Here is a 19,869-nt window from a genome sequence, read left to right as displayed (position 1 = left end):
TTCAAATCTAATTAAGTTCTAATATGCAGAAACATTTTTCCAGCACCTGTTCGCTTTAATCTCCGCCTCTGGGGATTTCCATGCTAAATGCCTTCTTTTTAATGTCACGCTGCTGAGGCCTTCAAGACATGCACCACACTGTTACTACCAAACTGGCACCTCGGTCCCCGCGAGTCGAGGACACGTCCCGACCCTGCCCCTCCTCAAAGAGAAAAGCCCCCCCCAACGCTGGCACTTTTCTCCAACCCCAATGTACCATTTTATTAGGCAATTACGTTTTAAAGGCCTTAACAAACGTCAAGCTGGGAGAAAGACATCTTCATCCTGAACTTGGCAGTGGCTGAGACCCCAGCGGCGCCTCTCGGCACGTTATTGCTGCAGCCCCGGAGCCCGAGACCCCCGAAGCCAGAACACAGCGGCGACCGATCCCGAGGCGGGGCCAGGAAGGGGTTAAATGAAGGCTCAAGTAAGTATTTGGCTTCTGGACAAACATCAAGCACCGAGGCCTGGAGGATTTGGACAATGAATCATCCCCAAGACAAACTGGAGATTGCATCAGGCGCTGCGATTAGAGCCTTCCAGACCCCTGTTCGGAGGCAGAGGCTGCAAACGGAGGAGGTCAAGCAGGGAAAAGGATGGCTGCGCCTGCAGGGAGCGTGTTGCGCACCTCTGCGGTGCTGCAGGAGGGGAAAGGCTTCTGGGTGGCTTCAGGATTTCCTACCGAGGACGAGGGGAGCAGCCCAGACGGCTGCCAGCCAGGAGGGAGGCTCTGGCTCCATGTCCCAGGGCTGGACAGCCATCAGCATCCCCTGGCCGCCAGCCTTCCCCACGGGTTCACTCTCACCGTGAAGCTGAGCTGAGTCTGTCCTTTCTGTGTGTTAATAAAGCCTGGCCCTGCTCTTCCCTCTGCTGACCTCCAAGAGCTTTGCCAGGCAGTCCTGCCCCTCGCACAGAGCGAGCAGCTGACGCACAGAAATGAAGCGACTTTTCTAAGAGCAAGCGATAGGTCAGTGAGAGTTGAAACCCTTCTCAGGAGACTCCTCGTGAGCTAATCAAGCATCCTCCTCCCCAGAGCAGCTGGGACATTTAAGGCTAAGAAGGCTTTTCCAGTCCAACGTGAAGCCTTGGTCGGAGGCCAGGCAGGGGAAGTCCTTCGCGGCTGGTGCAAACTCCCCGCAGCAGCCTCCCCGCAGCCTGCCCATCGTGTTTTCCCCGGGAAGAGGATTTCAGAGTGAACGGGTGGAAGCAACACGTGCCACACCGGGGACAGCCTGGGTCAGAGGTCCCCTTCGGTCGGAATCAAACCAGTGTCTCGGCTCAGGGCTCCCCCAGGGCCAGATGGGACCACACTCAGCAGACGACAAGCCAAGGCCCAGGCACCGTCCCAGCTGCTGTAAATGCACAAAGGACGCACAAGAGTCTACGGGGGCAAAGGGCTCTTTCACAACACCGGTGCCATGGCGAAGGGCTTTCATCTTACACCATCCCACAGAAACTCGGGGGAATATTAAGGCAGCTGTAAAATGCGATTCATTGCACGGATGACATCTTCATGTTTGCGCTGAGCCGAGGCAAATACCTGCGATAAGAGACAAAGCCAGCCAGTCCCCACATCCAATTATTCAAGTGTTTCAAAGGGTCTGTGAAACACAAGCCATCTCTTTCCCCTGTTCGGTGGGAGGTTGAGATGCCCGTGAAGCCAAGCGCGGAGCGGAGCAGGTGGGTGTGCGGGGAGCAGGGAGGCAACGCTGCAGCACTGGGCTCGGCAGACCGACCGCTGGGAGCAGGCGGGCACGGGGGGCAAGGGGGGCAGGAGCCATCCCGGGAGGGATCGCAGCCGTCTGGGGCACCGAGCACCACCTGCAAACAACTTCAGCTCTGAAGAATCAACCCACAGTTTGGAAGGCACACTCTCGGTAAAAATCAAAATCAATACGGTTATTTTCTAGAACCAGATGGATAAAGGAGGCGGCTGCTCGAGGGCAGAAGACAGGGAATGGAAAACACCCATCGGTAACACCCAGCTGGGCACCCCCTCACCCAGCTGAGAAACAGGGTGAAGCGGCCATTGCAACACTGTCGTCTTTACTCACAAAGAGAGTGGTTAACCTGGGCTTGTACGCCTGAATCTTGACAAGAGCGACTCCTTCGTGAGTTTCGTTGCACTGAACTCGCCAAGAAGCGTGTGCCAGTTGTGCAACATTCAAATTGGAAACAGCGCTGCACTGCGAGGCTCCGCAGACAACTCGGGAGGTGAAGGGGGATGTTTTCTTCTTTCTGGCTAATCTTACCTGGAGAGGCATCTCAGAGCAAAGAAACTTGTACTCATGGTCCCCAAAGCCCTCGACTTTCACGCTAGAGCAGAACTCCAACCGCCACAAGCCAGGAAAGCAACGGCCGCATGTAGAAAGCACACACTGCCAAGTCCACTGGGGTGGTTCCTCTAAGCCGCGGGGCTAGTGGCCAACATAAAGAGAATGGTAAAGAAATACAGAAATCACAAGGCTAGAGCGCTCAGGAAAAACGCCTCGCCTCTTGAGGCCGGACAACGCTGGTGCCATCAGTTTTCCCATCTCCATGGAAGAAAAGCCCATCTCTGCTAACGCACCACCGAGGTGAGTCACGTTCAGGCAGGACCGGCTGCAGCCCCAGGGGACGCAGTAGCCCCTGCTCCCACTCCACAAACACCAAAACGTGGTGCAAACTGTGGAAAAATGGCTCGCTGACCAAAAAAAAGCCCGTTCCTCTCTTTCCAGGCACCTCGTCGCCTGTGCAGTGAAGTCCCCGAAGCTGCAGCTCCTCCGCCCGCAGCGCGGGTCCTCACACCCTTCCTGCGCCCGCGGCGTTACCCATCCAGCTGCACTGCTGAACAGTCATCGCTGGAAGAACACCACCTACCGCGAGCGGAGGTACGAGGCATCTTCTTCGAACACCCGCGACTGAAGCGCAGTTGTTGGTTACGCTTCACTGGAGACGCAAACAGCCGCACCTTTTCCTATTCGCAGAGCCGAAGGTGAATCTGCCGCCTTACCCTGCTGCAGACAGATACCGGAGTTCCAACAGATTTTGCCTTGCATCTGGATGCATGGTTGTTCTATAAATACATCCATACTACACAAACATTGGCCTTCTGGTTCTCCTCCAATTAGAATGAATTTGTATAGCTCCTTTCATCCTAAAGGGCTTTTCAAATGAATACTTGCATATTACATAGAAAAATATATACGGGCTTTTCTCTCTATCAGCGATAGCTTCTCAGTCCGAGACAAACTGCGGCAACTACTCAAAAGTGCAGCTTTCTGCCCAAAGCTAGCTCAGGGGGGAGTGGGGTGGGCAGCACAGAGGCGAACCCCCACGACAAGGACTGGGGAGAAAGTTGCTGGCTCCTGCAGTTTCGGCGGAGAAAGGGGGACCAGGAAGCAGCCGTCCTGTGCCGTGAGGCCGAGCGCTGGACTCCTGCTCCTCACGCTGCGTTTAACCAACGCTTTGACACCATTGCTGTCACCAACCCAGTAACTATGAGGTAGTGTCTCTGACCTCAAGCCTCGCACATTTAATGAGACCCTGAAGGTTTTCAGAGCCGGCAGTGACTAAGCTTTCCATTGATTTAAGAACATTCCAAAAAAACTAAGAGATCCTACAGCCAAACACGTTTAAGGCTGAAGGACAATCACACCCGCCAGAGCGGTCCTCAAGCCTTCCTTGAGCGCACCACGAAAAAGGCAATTACAGACAGAAGTTATAAAACATATGAAATAAGCTGCAGCCCGACCCAGTGAATCAGTGGTTGATGGAAATTTCCACAGAAGGCTGGAGCCATCAGTTAGCATTTTGTTTATCTCCCTGCTTCAGATTACGAAGGGGAGTGAAGACCTTATGGGAACACCCACCGGCTTCCTGCTACTCCGAACACCCAGGGTGGCCCACATGTGGGACACAGACCTACGGGACCTCCTGCAAGGCTGCACCCTGACTGTGGCACAGCACGGGCTCCTCTGGAGCAGGACTGCAGCACGCCAGGAGATGATCTCATCCTTCGCATTCAGGGCCAACCCTTGCACAATCGAGCTCCGCTGTATCTCCATCGGACCTGACTTATCAGCTCCTAGGAGCGAGCTGTCTGCATGCTAAGGAAAAAAGCACGGATTCCGTCTACCTTTCCTCTCAAGCACCGAATTTAGCCAAGAGGTGTTCTTCGTGTTCAGGTGGTGTCAAGACACGGCGGCAGTTCAGCGTGAAGGGATGGAGGGGGAAGATGGAGTCCCACAGGCTGACTGACCCAGGCCAGCACGTCCCTATCTCAGGTTCAGGGCACACAAGAGCATTTTGACACAATTTTGACACTAGCGCACAATACGCTCGCTTCAGTCGTCCCAAACGAAGGTGGCTTGGCTTATCCTACGCTCCTTAACGGACAGCTTTAACAGAGGCGGCAGGAGCGCTGCTGGCTGAGCGGGCTGTGAATATCAGACACAGACAAGAATGAGATAACTAACTTGGGTGATGGATGGCTAATTAGTTGGCAAGCAGCACCATTAATTAATTCCTCTGTCCTTGCTCACGGGGCAACAATGTACGCACGTTTGAGAAGCAGTGCTATTAGCCTCCGCAGAGATCCTGTCCCCAAGTTTCTAACTCGGCCCTGCAGATACAGGGGGGCTGCAGATCTCCAGAAACAACTGTTGAGGGAATAACGACAGTCCATTCATCACTAACAACCCGAAACCTGCAGCAGACAGGGTACCAGCAGCGCTCTTGCAGGATACTTCAAGTAAGAGTATTTTGGATCCACTCTGGATGCATGTGTCCCCCGCTGCGCCTCAGGAAGAGTTTTTGGAGTTTCCTGTCTGACGCAAGAACGGAACCTGGGCACAGGCAGCACCCCCAGCACCGGAGAAGAAAGCCAGGAGCCAGGTCCTGCCCTGGCTCAGAGAGCCTTCCACCTTCCTTTTCTTGCAGAGAAGCACGCAGAAGGCTGTCTCTCCTCTTGCTGCATGAACTCCGCTATCTTTTGTTGCATCTGCTGCCCAGTTGGTGCCTGTGAAGTGTGTCACACACAAGCAAATCCCTGGCACCGCATGAGGAACCCGCCGCTTTCAGCGTGCCATTTGTGCGAGCACACACCGTATGGCCATGGAGTGGAGGAGGCTGAACTCAGCTGGGGATTAAAATCAACAGAGAAGCATGGCAAATACTGCCAACAAATACAGAAGCGGAGGCGAATTCAGAGCACTCACTATGGGCTCTCGGTGGATCACTGCAGACCTCGTTTAGAAGCTGGATAGCCAATGGCTACCACTGCACTGGAAACCATAACAGCACGTTTACGAGGGGGAAATGGAGCTTATGCAATTACTTTGCAGACATGTGGCGAACGGTTACTACTGAAAATAGTTCAGACCTCAAAGACATCCTTTCCTGAGCTGGCCATGCTGATTTCCAGACACGTGGCAGAGCCGTTTTTGCAGCTCCCCCCACCCACAGGCACGCAGCCCTTACCTTATAGAAGACATCAGGCACATACTGCTCGCTGCTGGACTCCTTGGCATAGCCCAGCTCCGGCGCATCTCGGCAGGGCAGCAAACACTCGTCTCGAACCAGCGCCATGCACTGATTCGAGACCTGGTACCCCTCGAAGTGGACCTGGTTGTCGGGACCACCTGGAAGAGAAGAGGCCAGTTAAAAATCCCACAGGAAGGCGATTTGCACAGCGTAACCCAGAGAGGAACATCTCAAAGAGCAACATGAAACACGACGGTCTTGCTAAGGGCGAAGAATGGCGAGATGAAACCGCTGGTGCTGCCGCGTGGGAAGTACTTCTAGGCTAGAAACCCCTCTAAGCTCTACATTTATTTAGTAAAACACATTTTCACAGCTAGCCTAAAAGCACAGACCCCCGGAGCGACAGCATGAGCGTTCTACCAGGAGCTTAGAGGCGAAGCTGCCCTTTCGGCAGGCTCCTGATAGCATCACCCCCCGCTGCCCTGAGGGTATCTTCTCTCTTTCAGAAGAAAACCCAGGCACACAGCTCCCATCAGCCCGTTTCATTTCCAAGGAACCATGAGCTGAGGATTCAGGGTTGGTCCCAGTAATGTCAGGCACAAGAAGAAAAAGTGTTTTCTCAGCCCGTAATGGATGGCTCGGTGGAAATCTGACATGGAAAGTGGAAATTAAGACCCTGGCTCACTGATAGATCACATGCTTGGCGCTTTAATTTGGATAATGTAAGCAACATCAGGTCATATGTCATTAGAATACAACTGGAAAGAGAAGATACAGACAGATGGTAGGAAAACGTTACTATTTCCAAACCTAGGAATTCAGGAGGGGATAGGAATTAATCCATGCAGAGGATTTAAAGGCAAAGTTGATGCAAACTATCCAAATGTATTTATATGGCACAAAAGGAAGGAATCAAGTGTTTAAATAGAAACCTGATGGGCTGATTTAACAGAAGAGAATGAAATTATCTGGAACAGAAAAGAGGAAATATTCGTTTTCTCCTCTTTGATCTCTAACCTCAATCACTCACTGCTCCAGAACAAACACTCCTAGAAATTAAACATAGACCAAGACACGGGGAAGGCCTGAAAAAAGCTAGCCATCATTTTCTCCGTAAAACACCTTGTTTGAAAAAAAATCGAAATAAAGGAAAAAAAAAAAGAGTGAGCGAGATACACATCTATCTTTAATGAAAGATGGATGCGTTTAGCAGTCTGGAATGTACGGGCAGCTGTCTGATTGCACGGGCCTGTTAACTGAAAGAGAGCATTTTCGCTGAAAAAAAAGCTCCGGGAACATTTACAAAACCTGGGCTCAGAGGAGGCAATATAATATCACACTTTCAGTTTTCACATTGGATGCTATTTGGAAGTCATGCGTTTTGTTTTTTGGGCTTTTTTTTTTTTTTTTTTTTCATTGTGTTAAATAGACCCAGAACCCAGCGTATCTGCTCCAGGGAAATTTTAAATGAATGCATGTGTCATCCCACGGAGAGCAGCAGACTGAACTTCTAACACTACAACTCTCCCAGCACGTGCCAACATCTCCCCTCGCAGCCCGGGCAGCGCAGACCATTCCACAGCGCCTCAGAAACTCCCTGCAAAAACGGCTAAAATCAGAGGTGACAAAGCAAAGCATTTTGCAGCCTTCTCTGTTTAATTCAGGCAAACAAACAAACAAAAAAAACCCCGTTTCCATGCACGGAAGAGCACAGCATCCTACGTAAGGGTTTCCCTGACAGCGCCACAAGGGAGATAAAGGTCCCTCCTTTACGCTGAACCAGCCAGAGTAACTCTCAGGATCCGGATTGCCGTGGTTCTGCACTGCCGCTTTCAGGCAACAGAATTTGGAGCGTAAAGATGCGAAACAGAACAGTGAGCAACAGTTCTTCTCCTGGCTGCAGGCAAAAAATGCTTTCTGGATCTGAGAGGTGGAGGCTCCAGGTCTGAGCCTCAATTAAGTTTCCTGCAGGGGACAGGGTAAATAATTGCAGAGAAGATAACACAAAGAATGAAAAAGAATTTTACTTGATAGAGCAAAGCAAAACCCTCGTTAAATAGGACAGATGGGGACCAGGACGTCTGACTTCTGGCAGAGCTGCATATTCTTCTTCTTCTATTAACAAGAGATAATTCATGTGTAACCAAGAGAGCTGGGGCAAGCCGAGGCCAGTTTATACCTGTAGCCACAACTGTGACAAACTTGGATCCAAAATGACCATCTGGAGAAAGGCGACAGATGTTGGGCTGCTGGTTCTGAAAGTTTCCAGCTGTGATGCACTCTTCTGCACTTAGATAATACGTGTCCTGAGGGAAGAGCAGAAATGTCAATAAAAAGGACAATGCGATGTAGCCTAGACCTATTTCCTTGGTCTGCAGCCAAAGAAAACTACCAACACCCCAGTAAAACATGCTTTCGTAGAACGTTGCTGCAGAGACTGGGAAAAGAATGTGACATGTCAGCTCTCCAGCCCCGAGCCTTGCTCTCGCCACAAGGACGGTCCCACTTCTAGTCCCACCCACCTTTACACACCTTTTTTTTTTTTTTTTTTAAAAAAAAAAAAAAAAAAACAACAACCCAGGGTTTCATTTTCCAAATAGGGATATCACTGATTTTAGAATTACAGGAAGCGGAGAAGGTCAGAGTCTGAGCCACGTATACCTCACCAAGCCCAGCCCACAGGAACATCCTCTGGCTGAGTCACTTTTGCTCCCTGAGCCCGCACCTCACCCCACCCCACTCCACTCCCTCCACTCCACTGAATTCCCTGAAACCACGAGCGGCGTTTCCTGAAAGCAGAGTGGGCGAAGGACCGCGGGCAGCTCTGCGTGCTACCCAAACAGCTTCAAACCCCGAAGAGTGCTCTTGGAGCTCAAGCTCCTTTTCCTGCAGAAGCTTCTGAAAACCCACATTTCACAAGAATTCCAGTCCCGGCATCACCTCCAGCCCTGCGCTGCCCTGGCTCCGGACTCAGCTTGGCACAGCCGGCCTTTATGCGGTTACACAAACCGCCAGCGCCAGCAGCTGGAATTAGACGCACACTTGAATCTCACCTTGTTTCTGCTGTATCGAACAGTCCCTTTCCGTGTGTCTTCAGAGACCAGATCAGTAAATATCCAGCCAACCTATAAAGAAGTGTTATGGAGAGAGTTGCTTTAAGAAAAAAAGGAAAAAAAAAAAAAAAACAAACCACCAAAACCAAACCAGAAGAGAGCTTATACATTTCTCCTAGCAGGACAAGATGTTCTTGGCTGCTCGCACGGCCCTGCTGTATGCTGCCTGAAGGAAATGGCTCTCCCAGCTGTGCCGGGCTCATTTGAATCCGATTTCCAGGAGCAGCATGCCAGCTGGCCGGCCGGGGGCACCTGCAGCTTTATGTTTCACTATGGAATATTTTTTCATGGAAAGATCTGGAGGCTGCAAGAGGCCTCTCAGCCGCTACCTCCTCCCACCCACAGCAAAAAGCATTTCCTATTGAGCGTGGAGAGCAGAGCAGCAGCGGCAGCGCCAGCAGATGACAAAGCAGCTCACATGATCTCATTTTGAAGCTCGCAGTCGCTAGTTAAGATAAAGCTCATATGTTCCCACCGGAGTGTGATTCATTCCAAATCAGAGCCCGCTCCCATCCAAAAAACACATTCCTGCTTTCTGCATTGTTTGCACATAGGAGTAGAGATGTGTACACACACACCGCTGCGTGAACCCTTCTACACACACGTGCTGCAAACAGCCAGGAGCTCCCACAGCATTAACCCTTCTGAGGAAGAGCCGCTGAGCCAGACTCCCAGCAGAGCTCAGACAGACAAAAACCCGCAACCAGCAGCAAGTTAACGTGTTAAGTCACATTGATTAAAAATATCTGATGCGAGAAGCAGAGGAAAAGCATGGAAATAAATAACACACACACAGAAGCTTTGCTTCAGACACTGGCAAAAGGCGAAAGATCTTATCTTCAGAGAACAAAAGACCTCACCACAGATGTTTATAGTCTACTGTACTGAGCCTTTTCTCATTTGTGTTTTCTTTAGCAAGTCAAATCTTGTTTGTGTACATCTCATTCCTGGCACTCGCACAAACCAAAAGATTTCCCTAACCGGAAAATATCAGCACAGGTTTGAGAGATGTCGGCGAACCAGCGGATCCCAGTGCCCGTGTGTCCTGATCGGGCAGGAGGGGAACACGACGGCTCGGCTGCTGGGGGACCAGCACCTCTAAACGAACGCACAGACGAACTCGCCGCCTGCCTGAGCGGCACCGAGAGACAGGATCCCACAGAGGAGAATAAAAAACAAGCTCCTGGAATTGGCGCACCAATTCTGTCAAAATGAAGAACAAATTCGGAAGGCAACTCCAGCTACATCTGCGCCAAATTAGCACTCACCGGGGAGATGCTACCAGGAATGGCTGCTATCTGAGGAGAAATAAAGAGAAAATCGTGTTTCTGCTTCTTTGCTACTCCCTTTGATGTCATTCATGACAGAGGACTGCTGACTTCAGCTGCACAGCCCCGCTAGATGCTTGTGCTCAGGAAAATGCTCGTTTTGTTTTTCATCCCTAAAAGCCTAAGAGCTACCGACACGTAAACTACATTTCAGGTATGCCCAAACGGTCTTGAATAACCCCGTGAAGCTGAAGAGAACTGCCGACGATATTCTTCATCGCCAAACAAAGACGCATGAGATCCGACAACATCCTAACCTTTCTCAGTCCAAGCTTTGCAGCGATCTCATCCACGACCTCGGCTTTTGGATCTTCCAGGATCTCCAGGCTGTTCTGCGTACCGATCTGCAGTAAAGAAAAACTCGCAAGTAAGACAGAACAGGAAAAAACACAGTACACAGCCATTGTCAGGAGTGAGGCAGAGGTCTGGGTTTCCCCTTTGGCATTACGACTGACCGGTTTCACCCCAGAGACCTCGTCTACTCACAGACCCATCCTGTCGGAGCTCTTCAGCTAAGTTTGCAAACTACATCGGGGTTTATGAATGAAAGCCTCGGCATTTACAAACAGGCCATTGCTGTTTCCGAGCACTTTGGAAAAGGTGAGAGGTTGTGTAATTTTTCCAAAGCTCTGCGTTCAACCTGCCAGTTTTGCACCGTCGTTGCATTTGTTTGAATCTTTGCGCAGCGGAGAGGCAGAAACCCAGTGAATCCAAGAGCCCAGGCCTTCCCCCCGCGCTCTGGAAAACGCGGCTCCATCTGGGTGTGTTTCAGAGGCAAAAGCTTTCTCGTGCGGGGAGGTGCCGTGCCAAGAAGCGCAGCAGAGACTGCTTGCCAGGAGAGCAAAAGCTTCCTCGCTTTTACCGTGCACAACTAGAAGCATATGAACTTCCAAAGCAGGGGCTTAAGAGTGATACTGAAACAATGGAGGGCACGGCTCTGCTCACATTGGAAAGAAAGGGAAGAAATTATAAAAAGCTGCTCTCACGCACACACTCCCAAAGATCCATTTGTTCTTTTCCACTGACAAATCTGTTGCATTTGACTCTAGCAACACTGCAAAGATCATCAAGAGGAAGAAAACATATCACCCACCACGATGTGTTTGTACACACAGTGTCTGCACTTAGCAAAGTGACTTTGATCATCGCCAAAGCAGCCAGTAGGCAAACTCAAACTTCAAGCCGAGCCTTGTGTTGTGGGCAGAGTGGCTTCTCCATCTCCGTTTTCAGCTCTCTGACACCAAATTCAGCTTTTGGGTTGCCCGGGAGGCTGCAGGCTCCTGGAGCAGCTCGGCGGTGCCGAGCGCGGTGCCGTGCACCATCTAGTGGGGACTCCGCCACTCCAAGGCATCAGATCTCAGCCTCAGCCTCTCCACCACAGCAGCAGACTTTATTTTTGTCTAATTAAACGGCTTAAATTTTCCCAGAAAGCTGATAAGAAATTGAAGCAAGGGCCGCAACTTTTTTTTTTTCCTAGTACGGAATTTGTTTTCAAGCTGTTCTGTATCACAACCTTGGAAATTCACCCATCAAGGAAACATGTAAAATGAAATCTACTGTTATGAAGTCTCTCTATCTTTAAATCATCAGAGCACAGAGTAATGCAAAAGAAAATGTAAAAATAACAAAAAACAATTCTGGGTTTTAAAAGTCTTTCAGTGGCAACAACACACACGAAGACATAAGTCACAACATCTTTTTCATGGGACCGTTTTCCTTATGGAGCCGCAGTTGGAAATACTGCATCAGGTTTCCCAAACAAAAATGCAAAAACGTGTTTCCCCGTTATCTTTACAAGTTGACGCTGACACCACGGCACCCAGCTCTTACCTGCGGGGGTTCGTAGATGGCAGCGACCTCGGCCCGGATGCCCAGAGGGATGTCTTTGTGCTCGGTGTACCGGCCGTACAGATACCCAAGATGTTGGTTTCCTGTCTTCCGCCAGAAGTCTAGGAAGCGATCTGCAATTGTGTGGTTCTCAAACATGATGTTGTCAACATGCCTGTATTTCTGTTTGACAAAGTTCAAGCGTCAGGCCATCCTCCACTAAGTCCGTTCAGTTTGCCCATCGCCAACACCTTCCCCAGAGAGTCCCCGCTGCTGGGACACACCACCCCTCACAGCGGAATCCTGCCGGAGCAGGGACACGGTTACCTGCTCCCTCCCTCTCCCCTCTGCTGCCTCCAGCACCTCTCCCTGCCCGGCACGCAGAACCCACCACAGGCTGGAGTGTGGGGAAGTGCTGAGCACCACCAGCACCCCATTAGTTTGGCTTCTTTACCAGCGCCCTTACCCCAAGAGCCTTTGCAACAAAAAAACCCCAGTGAAATTTAAGAGGAAACAAGAAGAAACAGCGGGTGGCCTTTTGGATCCCATGAGGAAAAAGAGTGGAGATTCATCGCTAGCGGTGCCAGCTCAGATGTCCTCCACGTTAAGAGGAAACTGCTGAGGCAGATACATTTTGGAGTCCTTTTCTGCAAGGACTGAAGACCTTAACAGCCATTTCCCCAACAACTGCCAATACGCAAAGGCTTCTTGCTCCAAATTGGCCGTTCTTGAAGTTATCTCTCCAAAAATAAAAGTCAAGTCCCTTCTCAGCTGTAAGCACAAGGGCTCCTGCGAGCTCCGTCTCACCTGTCTATTGAGAGTGATGGCACTTGGCTGACACTTTGTGCAAATGCCTTCTGGCCAAGGAGGGTGCCCTTCACAGCCCGATTTGATCTTGCAGCTGATGTTTTCCAGGGCAACAAATTTTCCCCTGCAAGAAGGAAAAGAGACGGCTGCTGTTATCACGGTAAAGGCTTCTCAAAAAAAGCAAGTGGCTAGTAATATCACAGAGGAAGCAGGGCAGAGGAGAGGCAGCGGCACCAATGCTTTGCACCTTCAGAGGATCTCAAACCAAACTCCCTTGGTGGGATGCTCCGCTCCTGTGGTCCCCAAGTAACCTCTGCTGCCCACTTTGCGAGGGAGGTCAAGAGGCTGACATGTAGTCCCCGACTCAGCTCCGAAGCAGACGTTCGAGCAAGAGCAGAGACAGAAAACTCACGGGAACCTGCTTAAATAATTTACGCAGCACGTGGGAAATAATAGATTATACTGCTAGGGCGAATCAGAGCTCCTTTCATGTGCACGAGGCTTCCTGCAAAGGGAAGTTCCCTTCAAATCAAAGTATTACAGAATTGAGCTGCATCTCACAAAGACATTACAAAAATCCCAGCGGCATTTAGGAACAGGAGGGAGAAGGTTACACCTCTGCATAACTTTATTTAGAGGAGCTGCGTTTCAGAACACAGTGGGTTCCCCGACATCACCAAAGGGGACTTCAGATCCTTCGCTGCACACGTGCGCCCCAGCGAGGCATAAAGAAATAAATACTTCTTTCAGCGCTCCCTCTCTGCTCAGCACTTGTCTGGCCCATGTCAGCACAGCGTCCTCTGCCCCAGCGCGGGGCAGGACGCCCTCTTTTCCCGTTGGTGGGCGGTGAACTATGGCCCCACAACAAGAAAGCTTTTCACTGAGGACACACAGAGCAGGGGACAGAGCAGAATCAGGCCCCGAGGAACGTTAGGCTCATCTTTCTGTCCTATTCGCGTCTGCAGGTAAGAAAAGCCACTCATGAATAAAAGCTGCCCAGGTCCACCACAGTCGCGGTGCCTCTCCACGAGGTTTGAGACCCAGGCTTGGAGTTTGGTGTAATTACGGAACCCCCTTCCTTCCATCTGGCCTTCTCCCCCCATGTTACCTGGAAGCAATTACATTGCCACAGTAAAATAAAAAAAGAAAAGAAAAAGACAGATTTAATTTAATATTTTTTTCCTGCCTTTTGGTTGTTTTTTTCTTTTTTCTTTTCTTTTTTTTAACGTGTTGTTTTTCTCCTCAGTTTGCCATTCGACAGTTGTATCCAACACTACTCCAGTGAGATGCGTCTGTACTTTCATTTGTATTTTAAAAAAGAAGCTCCAAATAGATTCCCTTAAACACGGAGATTTTCTTACTTGTCTGCCCCTCCGGTCAGCTTCCTGATGTAGGCATGGAACGACATATGCTTCACAGGAGGTTCCAGATGGTTTAAATAATCCTCATCAAAAGGCTGCCAAAAACACCACACAAAGAAAAGCCAGGTCAGACACCTGTCTGATAATACATTGATCACGAAACAAATGGATGTTCTAGAGTCAACCCCACTGGCTCTCAATGTGGAAACAATCAAGAAAATTTAGGCTCATTTTCAAGGCAGCTACTACTGTGATAGAAACAGTGGGGCTGTACAACAGCGAGTTTTATTATCGCCTCCTACTTTTATAACAGATTGGCTCCACAAATCAGAACGAGCCTCAAAGGCAAAATGCTTTTTCCTTTCAATATCTAACAACAAACAAAAAGCCCAGCTGCTCAAACAAGGCCAAAGAACTTCCAGAGCACACGGCAGGGAGCCGGGGAACAGCCATTCTGGCTCGCAGCGACTTTTGAGGGATCACTTCTTCATGCCGTAAATTATTTAGCTTAGCACGTTTGTAGGCGTTACTAAAGCTGCCTTCAACCTGAATAATACGTGGTTCAACTGAGAAGCGCTGGGATCCATGAGAGGGGATGAAACGAGAAGATCCAGGCAAGAGTGAAGAGGGAGGAAAACCGGAGCTTTTCTAAAGCACTTTCTGTTAAACCCATTACTGCAGAAAACCAGAGCGTTAACCAGAATAAACCCAGGGTCATGAAGGCCTAGAGCCTTAGCGATCCGGGATGTGAGCCGGCACCTTTGCCAGCGCACGGCAGGATTCTGACCCAGAGCTGCTATCTCTATGTGGGCATCGCTCCGAGAAAAAGCGTTGATGCTGGAAGAAACCGAATCCAAGAGGACGTGCTTTTTGTGTGACTTCTGAGAGTACCTTCTCGGGGCTCTTACCTCCAGTGGTACGCAATGCACGCATTTACCCAAGGGGCCATGGCGACACCTATGCAAACAGAAAGAGAAGTAGCGTCGTATCTTATTTAATAATGCAACAGTCAGACTGTAAAAGTTGCTCTACACTAACAGTTTTGGTGCGGAAGATCTGTGCAATTGTACGGCTCTGAGCAACTCTCCGCCCACCAGGGAATATTACAGAGGGGTCACCGCAAGATAATTCCACATAAAGAGACAGCAACAGCTTCAGGTTAAACCTGAGAGTCCCAGGTCAAGACCCAACCCTCCCGATGTCCGTGTCCCTGGCAAGCGGCTCCGCTCCCTGAAAGACCACGTGAACCCACGTCAGGTCACAGCTTCTCAAGTTTTACAACTTGGGTTGCGTTTCAATTCAAAGAATTTGAAATCTACGTCACAGGGCTGGCCTGTGTGGTTTTAACAAAAAGACAACCAAAACATTCATCCTTTATCAGGCACTAGAGGATGGTCTGCAACAGACAGGGAAGGATGTGTTTATCGGACAGATAAAGACCTGCTGGGTAAAGTTACAAAACAGAGGGGAAAACGTCTCCTTTGAGGCGATGGCTTTAAAAAAAAAATGCAAAACAACAAAAAATTCCCTCCACACCTCTGCCCCAGCACTAGGTCAGCACGAGTTTCCAAAGGAAGGCCTCTAGAGAGGAGCGTGGATGTTGGCTCTTGCAAAGACAAAATGGATGGGATCTAGTTGCAGCATTGCTTTTAACAAAGTATTGTGGCAGCTAATGTACATAAAGGACCACTAAAGGCTGCTAATGCACTCAGCCGAACGCCAGCATCCCTCCGTGTTTAGATTGATATGCACTCACAAACACAGGAACAAGCCCAGACACACTCTTTTTATCATAAATATCCACCACTGTGCTTTGGCTCCCTGCTAAGAACAATACCTTCATTTATTCTTTTGAAAAATGTGGTCAAGTTAAAGACAATGTTTTTGCCATGGAGTGGTGGGTTTCTGCCTTTATTGTTTCAATAATGTGACATTTCCCTCGTTTATCATCGGCCTGAAAAGGTTAGATAGGATTTTCCACGTAAAGGCTACGTCTTTCCAAACTTCCTCGCTGCTGCAGCACTAAAGATAAACCATATGGAAGACAACACAATGGGGAAGGGCGAGCTATTCTGTTTGAAAAATAATTCCTGGTTGCCTTTAAAATTTTCACTCACGCCCTTTCAGAAGTTTCTTTGCAGAGGGGTCCAGCCCCAAGCCAACAACCAGTACAGACACCAGGCCAGGAGCCAACTGGGACGTCGTTAACGATGAGCAATAAAAAACAACCATCCAGACAGAGGACATTTTAGCAGCATCAGTGTAGATTTATGGTGGTATTAACTCACCATTGTGTTATTACTTTGACAAAAAAATACAAGCTGCTTTGTTTACCTAAGCCTCTTGCAGCTAAAAGTTTTGGCAAAGCTCGACTTTGTTGCATTTCTGTGAGCGAAATGGACTCCCTGGTTTGACAGAAAGGTTCGAAAGGCACGTGATGGAGAGGAAGCCAAAAAGGAAGCAGGCAGAGACCCAAGTCCCACTTCTACATCCCTGCCATTGGATATTTCTACTCATTCCCTTCACTTCTGTGTTTTACCTTTATGAGGAATGGTTGGATCTGAAGACACAGAAATGCTCCAGCTCGGGACGTCTTGGGTGAGGTGCCACACGTGGGCCAAAGACGGGGAAGCAGCGTTGTGCCGGCTCTGCCCAAGCAGGGAGAGACCGCAGGGCAGCCAGGGAAGGTGACAGAGCTCGGGTCTCCACGCTGACAGAGGAGCTGCCTCCGATTTAGAAAACAAACCCACCCTCGCTGCTCACCCACCGTGGCTGGGTGACGCTGAGGCAGCAGCTCGGGCTGAACTCATGTTTCCCTGCGAGGTGGGGACCTGGCCCCGCCACCCGTCACCTCAGGACCCAAACAACGGGGAGCAACATATTGAGACCATATGGAACAGAAGCTACTGCAGACAGCAGGCTCCTGCTTATTAAGCAATATGCCACACACAGAGCATAACTCAGTATTTCTACACAGCACCGGCTGCCAGGACATCCCAGGGAAGAATTCAAAGTATTCATTTTAATCTAGAGAGCTCCAAATGTTTTAGGAGCACAAAATATACGATCACAAGTCCCATCGCAGGGGCCACCTTGATCAGAACAATAGATGCTCTGAGTGAGTCCTTCCTGGCAAAGACCCTGGGATTTTGGTATCTGCTTCCTTCCTCGCCTCACCAGAGCTCGATTTAACCTTCCAGGACAATGGCAAGGGCTGTTTTCCCTTGTGAACATTGCAAAGGCAGCCAGGGACGGAGCAGTGGCTCGGAGGGCAGTTCCCATAGCACGTTTCCTGGCTGCTGGTTTCAGACGATGTTACAAGCTCTGGTGAGGCACGGATGCATCAACAGAAACAAAATCCACCCGTACTTACAGCTGTTGGTCTCGGTTTCGGTAAATCTTCCCATCCTGTTTGATCAGATACTGGTCAATCTCATCTTCCACCACCTGGGGGGCCCCCACAGGCCGCAAACCCTGGGAGACAGAGGTGTCCATGATCTCTGAGGAGGAGCCAGCTGGGCTCGAGGGGTAGAGAAACAGCATATCCCCATGCCTACGGGTGTGGAAAAACAACACACGGGCATCAGTAGTTGCTCCTGGGTAGCAAACCTCCCGGCTCATGGAGGAACGCATAATTATCACAAACTACACACAGACTAGCAAACGCGGTAGTCTGAAGCTATTCCTCTAGCCATCTTTCTGCTGCTTGGGTCATTTGCACAATAACAGCAAATCTTTTCATCAGGAGAAGAGACCGAGGGGAAAAGGTGAAGAAAAAGGAGAAAGGAAGAGAGAGAAGCAACAGCTCCAGCAGGGAAAAGGACTAGCGCGGATCCCTCAAGTCACAGCCTTCCCAAGGCAGCTGCCAGCGCTGACACGTTCAAGTGACAAGTTGCGCGCGGTGGTAACAGCTCTTGTATTTTTAACCACTTTAAGATTATTCTTGACATGAACAGAATGGAGACGTTCCCAACCAAACGTGAAGCGATTGCGCCATTTGGCACCTCTGACCTCCCTCGGCGCCTGGCTACGGGAGGCAGGAACCCTGGCTTCTGCCCAGAGGGTTACCACACTCTGGCGCTGATGCAGGAAAAAAGGCTCGTGTGAGCGAAAGCAGGGACGAGGGACCTTGCTGCAGGCTGCACACGAGCAACCAGGAGGCCTGCTGCTGCCTCACCACAATGAGCAAACACAAGGCAAGAAGCTGACCTAAGAAACGGCTGCCACAGCCTCGCCCGTAGTCAATTTGATCGCCCCCGTTTCGGCACATCAGCCGAGCTTGCCCCTTCCCATAGTCGGTGACAGCTGAAAGCCAGGGGCTGACGTAAGGTGAGCCTGCCTTATGCTGGCCAGCTCAGAGGGAAGAGATCAGGCCAGCTCAGGGAAGAGGCACCCCGTTGTACAAAGCCCCTCCTCCACCCTCAGCCCGCTCTGTCAGGACTCACTTGATTTTCAGTAAGTTGAGGGATTTGTTTTGTGAGGCTGTGATCTCTCCTGTCCTGTTTCTATTGGTGTAGACAGAAAACCCATTATTCCTGAAACCAAATTCTTTCGCAACCTGAAAGAGAGAGAAGAATGGCAAGGTGTAAGACACATCACACACCCAGGCAGATGCTGAAAACGGCTAAGAGCAAGCAACAAGTCTGGGAACTTCTATTGCAAAACTTCAGTGGGATTCATCCGCATTTCTGAAGAGCGCAGGACAACTGAGAAAAATAGTAACACACGCAATTAAAACCAGCAGGTGAAACAGACGTGTCTCTCACTCACACAACACAAATGCAGCATTTTATCTAAATCCACGCAAGCGCTGTCATGACCAGAGAGGGGAAACTATCCTCTCCCTTATCCCAGCTCTCTCGCTCCAGCCTTGCCAGCTCACACCGGCCACGTCATTCCCATCTTCCTACGACCAGAATTCCTCGGTCCAGATCATCACCTCTGAGAATCTTTACCCTCAGCTCTGCTCTCGCCTACCAGTTGCTACGTGAGTTTCACTCGAGCTCTTCCTGCTGTTCTCCTTTCTGTTTTTCTCCATTTGCCTCTTTTCTCCTGATGGAGCTTACCCTCACAACAACCACCTCCAGGTCCCCTGGCAGTACTTTTTTCCCTGCCCATCCTCTCACCAGTTCAGTTTAAGGCTACTTTACTCTTTATCAGTCAAATGCCTCTTCACAGCAATGTCAATTTTCACATCTGGCCGCTTAAAAACACAATCAGTTTAAAAGTGGCATTAAAAGTTTTTCTAGATTACAAGTTTCTTCCTAAATTCTTAAGTGAATAGCCTTTATTTTTTATTAAGTACATCTCCCTGAGGCTTTGGTAGGGCTCAGAGACAGTGACTGCACGCCAGACAAATCCAACAAGCCACACGCAGAACTGTCCCATGAGCAAAGCCACGCAAAGCAGTTCCTCTACCGTCAGCTCCGCTGCGATTTGTGATCTGCCATTTGAGCGGAACCAAACCGAACGCTTCATCCCCTGCACCACGCCTGCCAGAGTTAAACGTTAGCTCGTCAGGCCACAGATCTCACCAATTTTTTTGGGGGGGGAGGTAAATTACACAATACATTAACAAAAGGCTTGAATTAGTTCCTAACTGGATTCTAACCTGAACGCACCCCAGGGTTTACTTTCAGTACCCTTCCCTACGATGTGCTACAAAAGGCAGAAGATTATCAAGGCCCTTATCACTCCGAAATGCACTTTCTTGCACGCTTCTTTTGCAGCTTCTCTGGAGTCATCAAAGAGGAGATCTAAGTTAATTGCTAGCATAGAGGAAGCAATCTGATGCCTCTTTAATTACAGCTATCTAGCTAAATACAAAATCCACCATATGGATTAACATTTCAGCATTAAAATCCACGGCTATTAATATGCACGGATCTTAGGTGGTAAAATTTGCAACTTCTCTCTTTCAAGTAAGCCTTG

The 19,869-nt window shown here is 49.8% G+C and overlaps 1 protein-coding gene across 1 annotated transcript in view; it reads right to left on the bottom strand.

The window, feature by feature from the left end:
• Positions 1-19,869, bottom strand: part of NPLOC4 (NPL4 homolog, ubiquitin recognition factor) — a 30,385-nt gene that overhangs the window by 7,844 nt on the left and 2,672 nt on the right. Inside the window, exons 3-12 of the mRNA XM_063351645.1 lie at positions 18,384-18,496; positions 17,312-17,491; positions 14,847-14,895; positions 13,939-14,033; positions 12,578-12,701; positions 11,774-11,953; positions 10,201-10,287; positions 8,556-8,627; positions 7,682-7,808; positions 5,500-5,660 (exon numbers count right to left, since the gene is read on the bottom strand). Of these exons, the coding sequence (XP_063207715.1) occupies positions 5,500-5,660; positions 7,682-7,808; positions 8,556-8,627; positions 10,201-10,287; positions 11,774-11,953; positions 12,578-12,701; positions 13,939-14,033; positions 14,847-14,895; positions 17,312-17,491; positions 18,384-18,496 (1,188 nt within the window). The remainder of the gene's footprint in view (positions 1-5,499; positions 5,661-7,681; positions 7,809-8,555; positions 8,628-10,200; positions 10,288-11,773; positions 11,954-12,577; positions 12,702-13,938; positions 14,034-14,846; positions 14,896-17,311; positions 17,492-18,383; positions 18,497-19,869) is intronic.

The sequence above is a fragment of the Chroicocephalus ridibundus genome, chromosome 14 (genome assembly GCF_963924245.1).
Source record: "Chroicocephalus ridibundus chromosome 14, bChrRid1.1, whole genome shotgun sequence".
Classification (NCBI taxonomy): domain Eukaryota; kingdom Metazoa; phylum Chordata; class Aves; order Charadriiformes; family Laridae; genus Chroicocephalus; species Chroicocephalus ridibundus.
The sequence above is the reverse complement of the archived record's forward strand: the minus strand, read 5'-3'. Positions and strand labels throughout refer to the sequence as shown.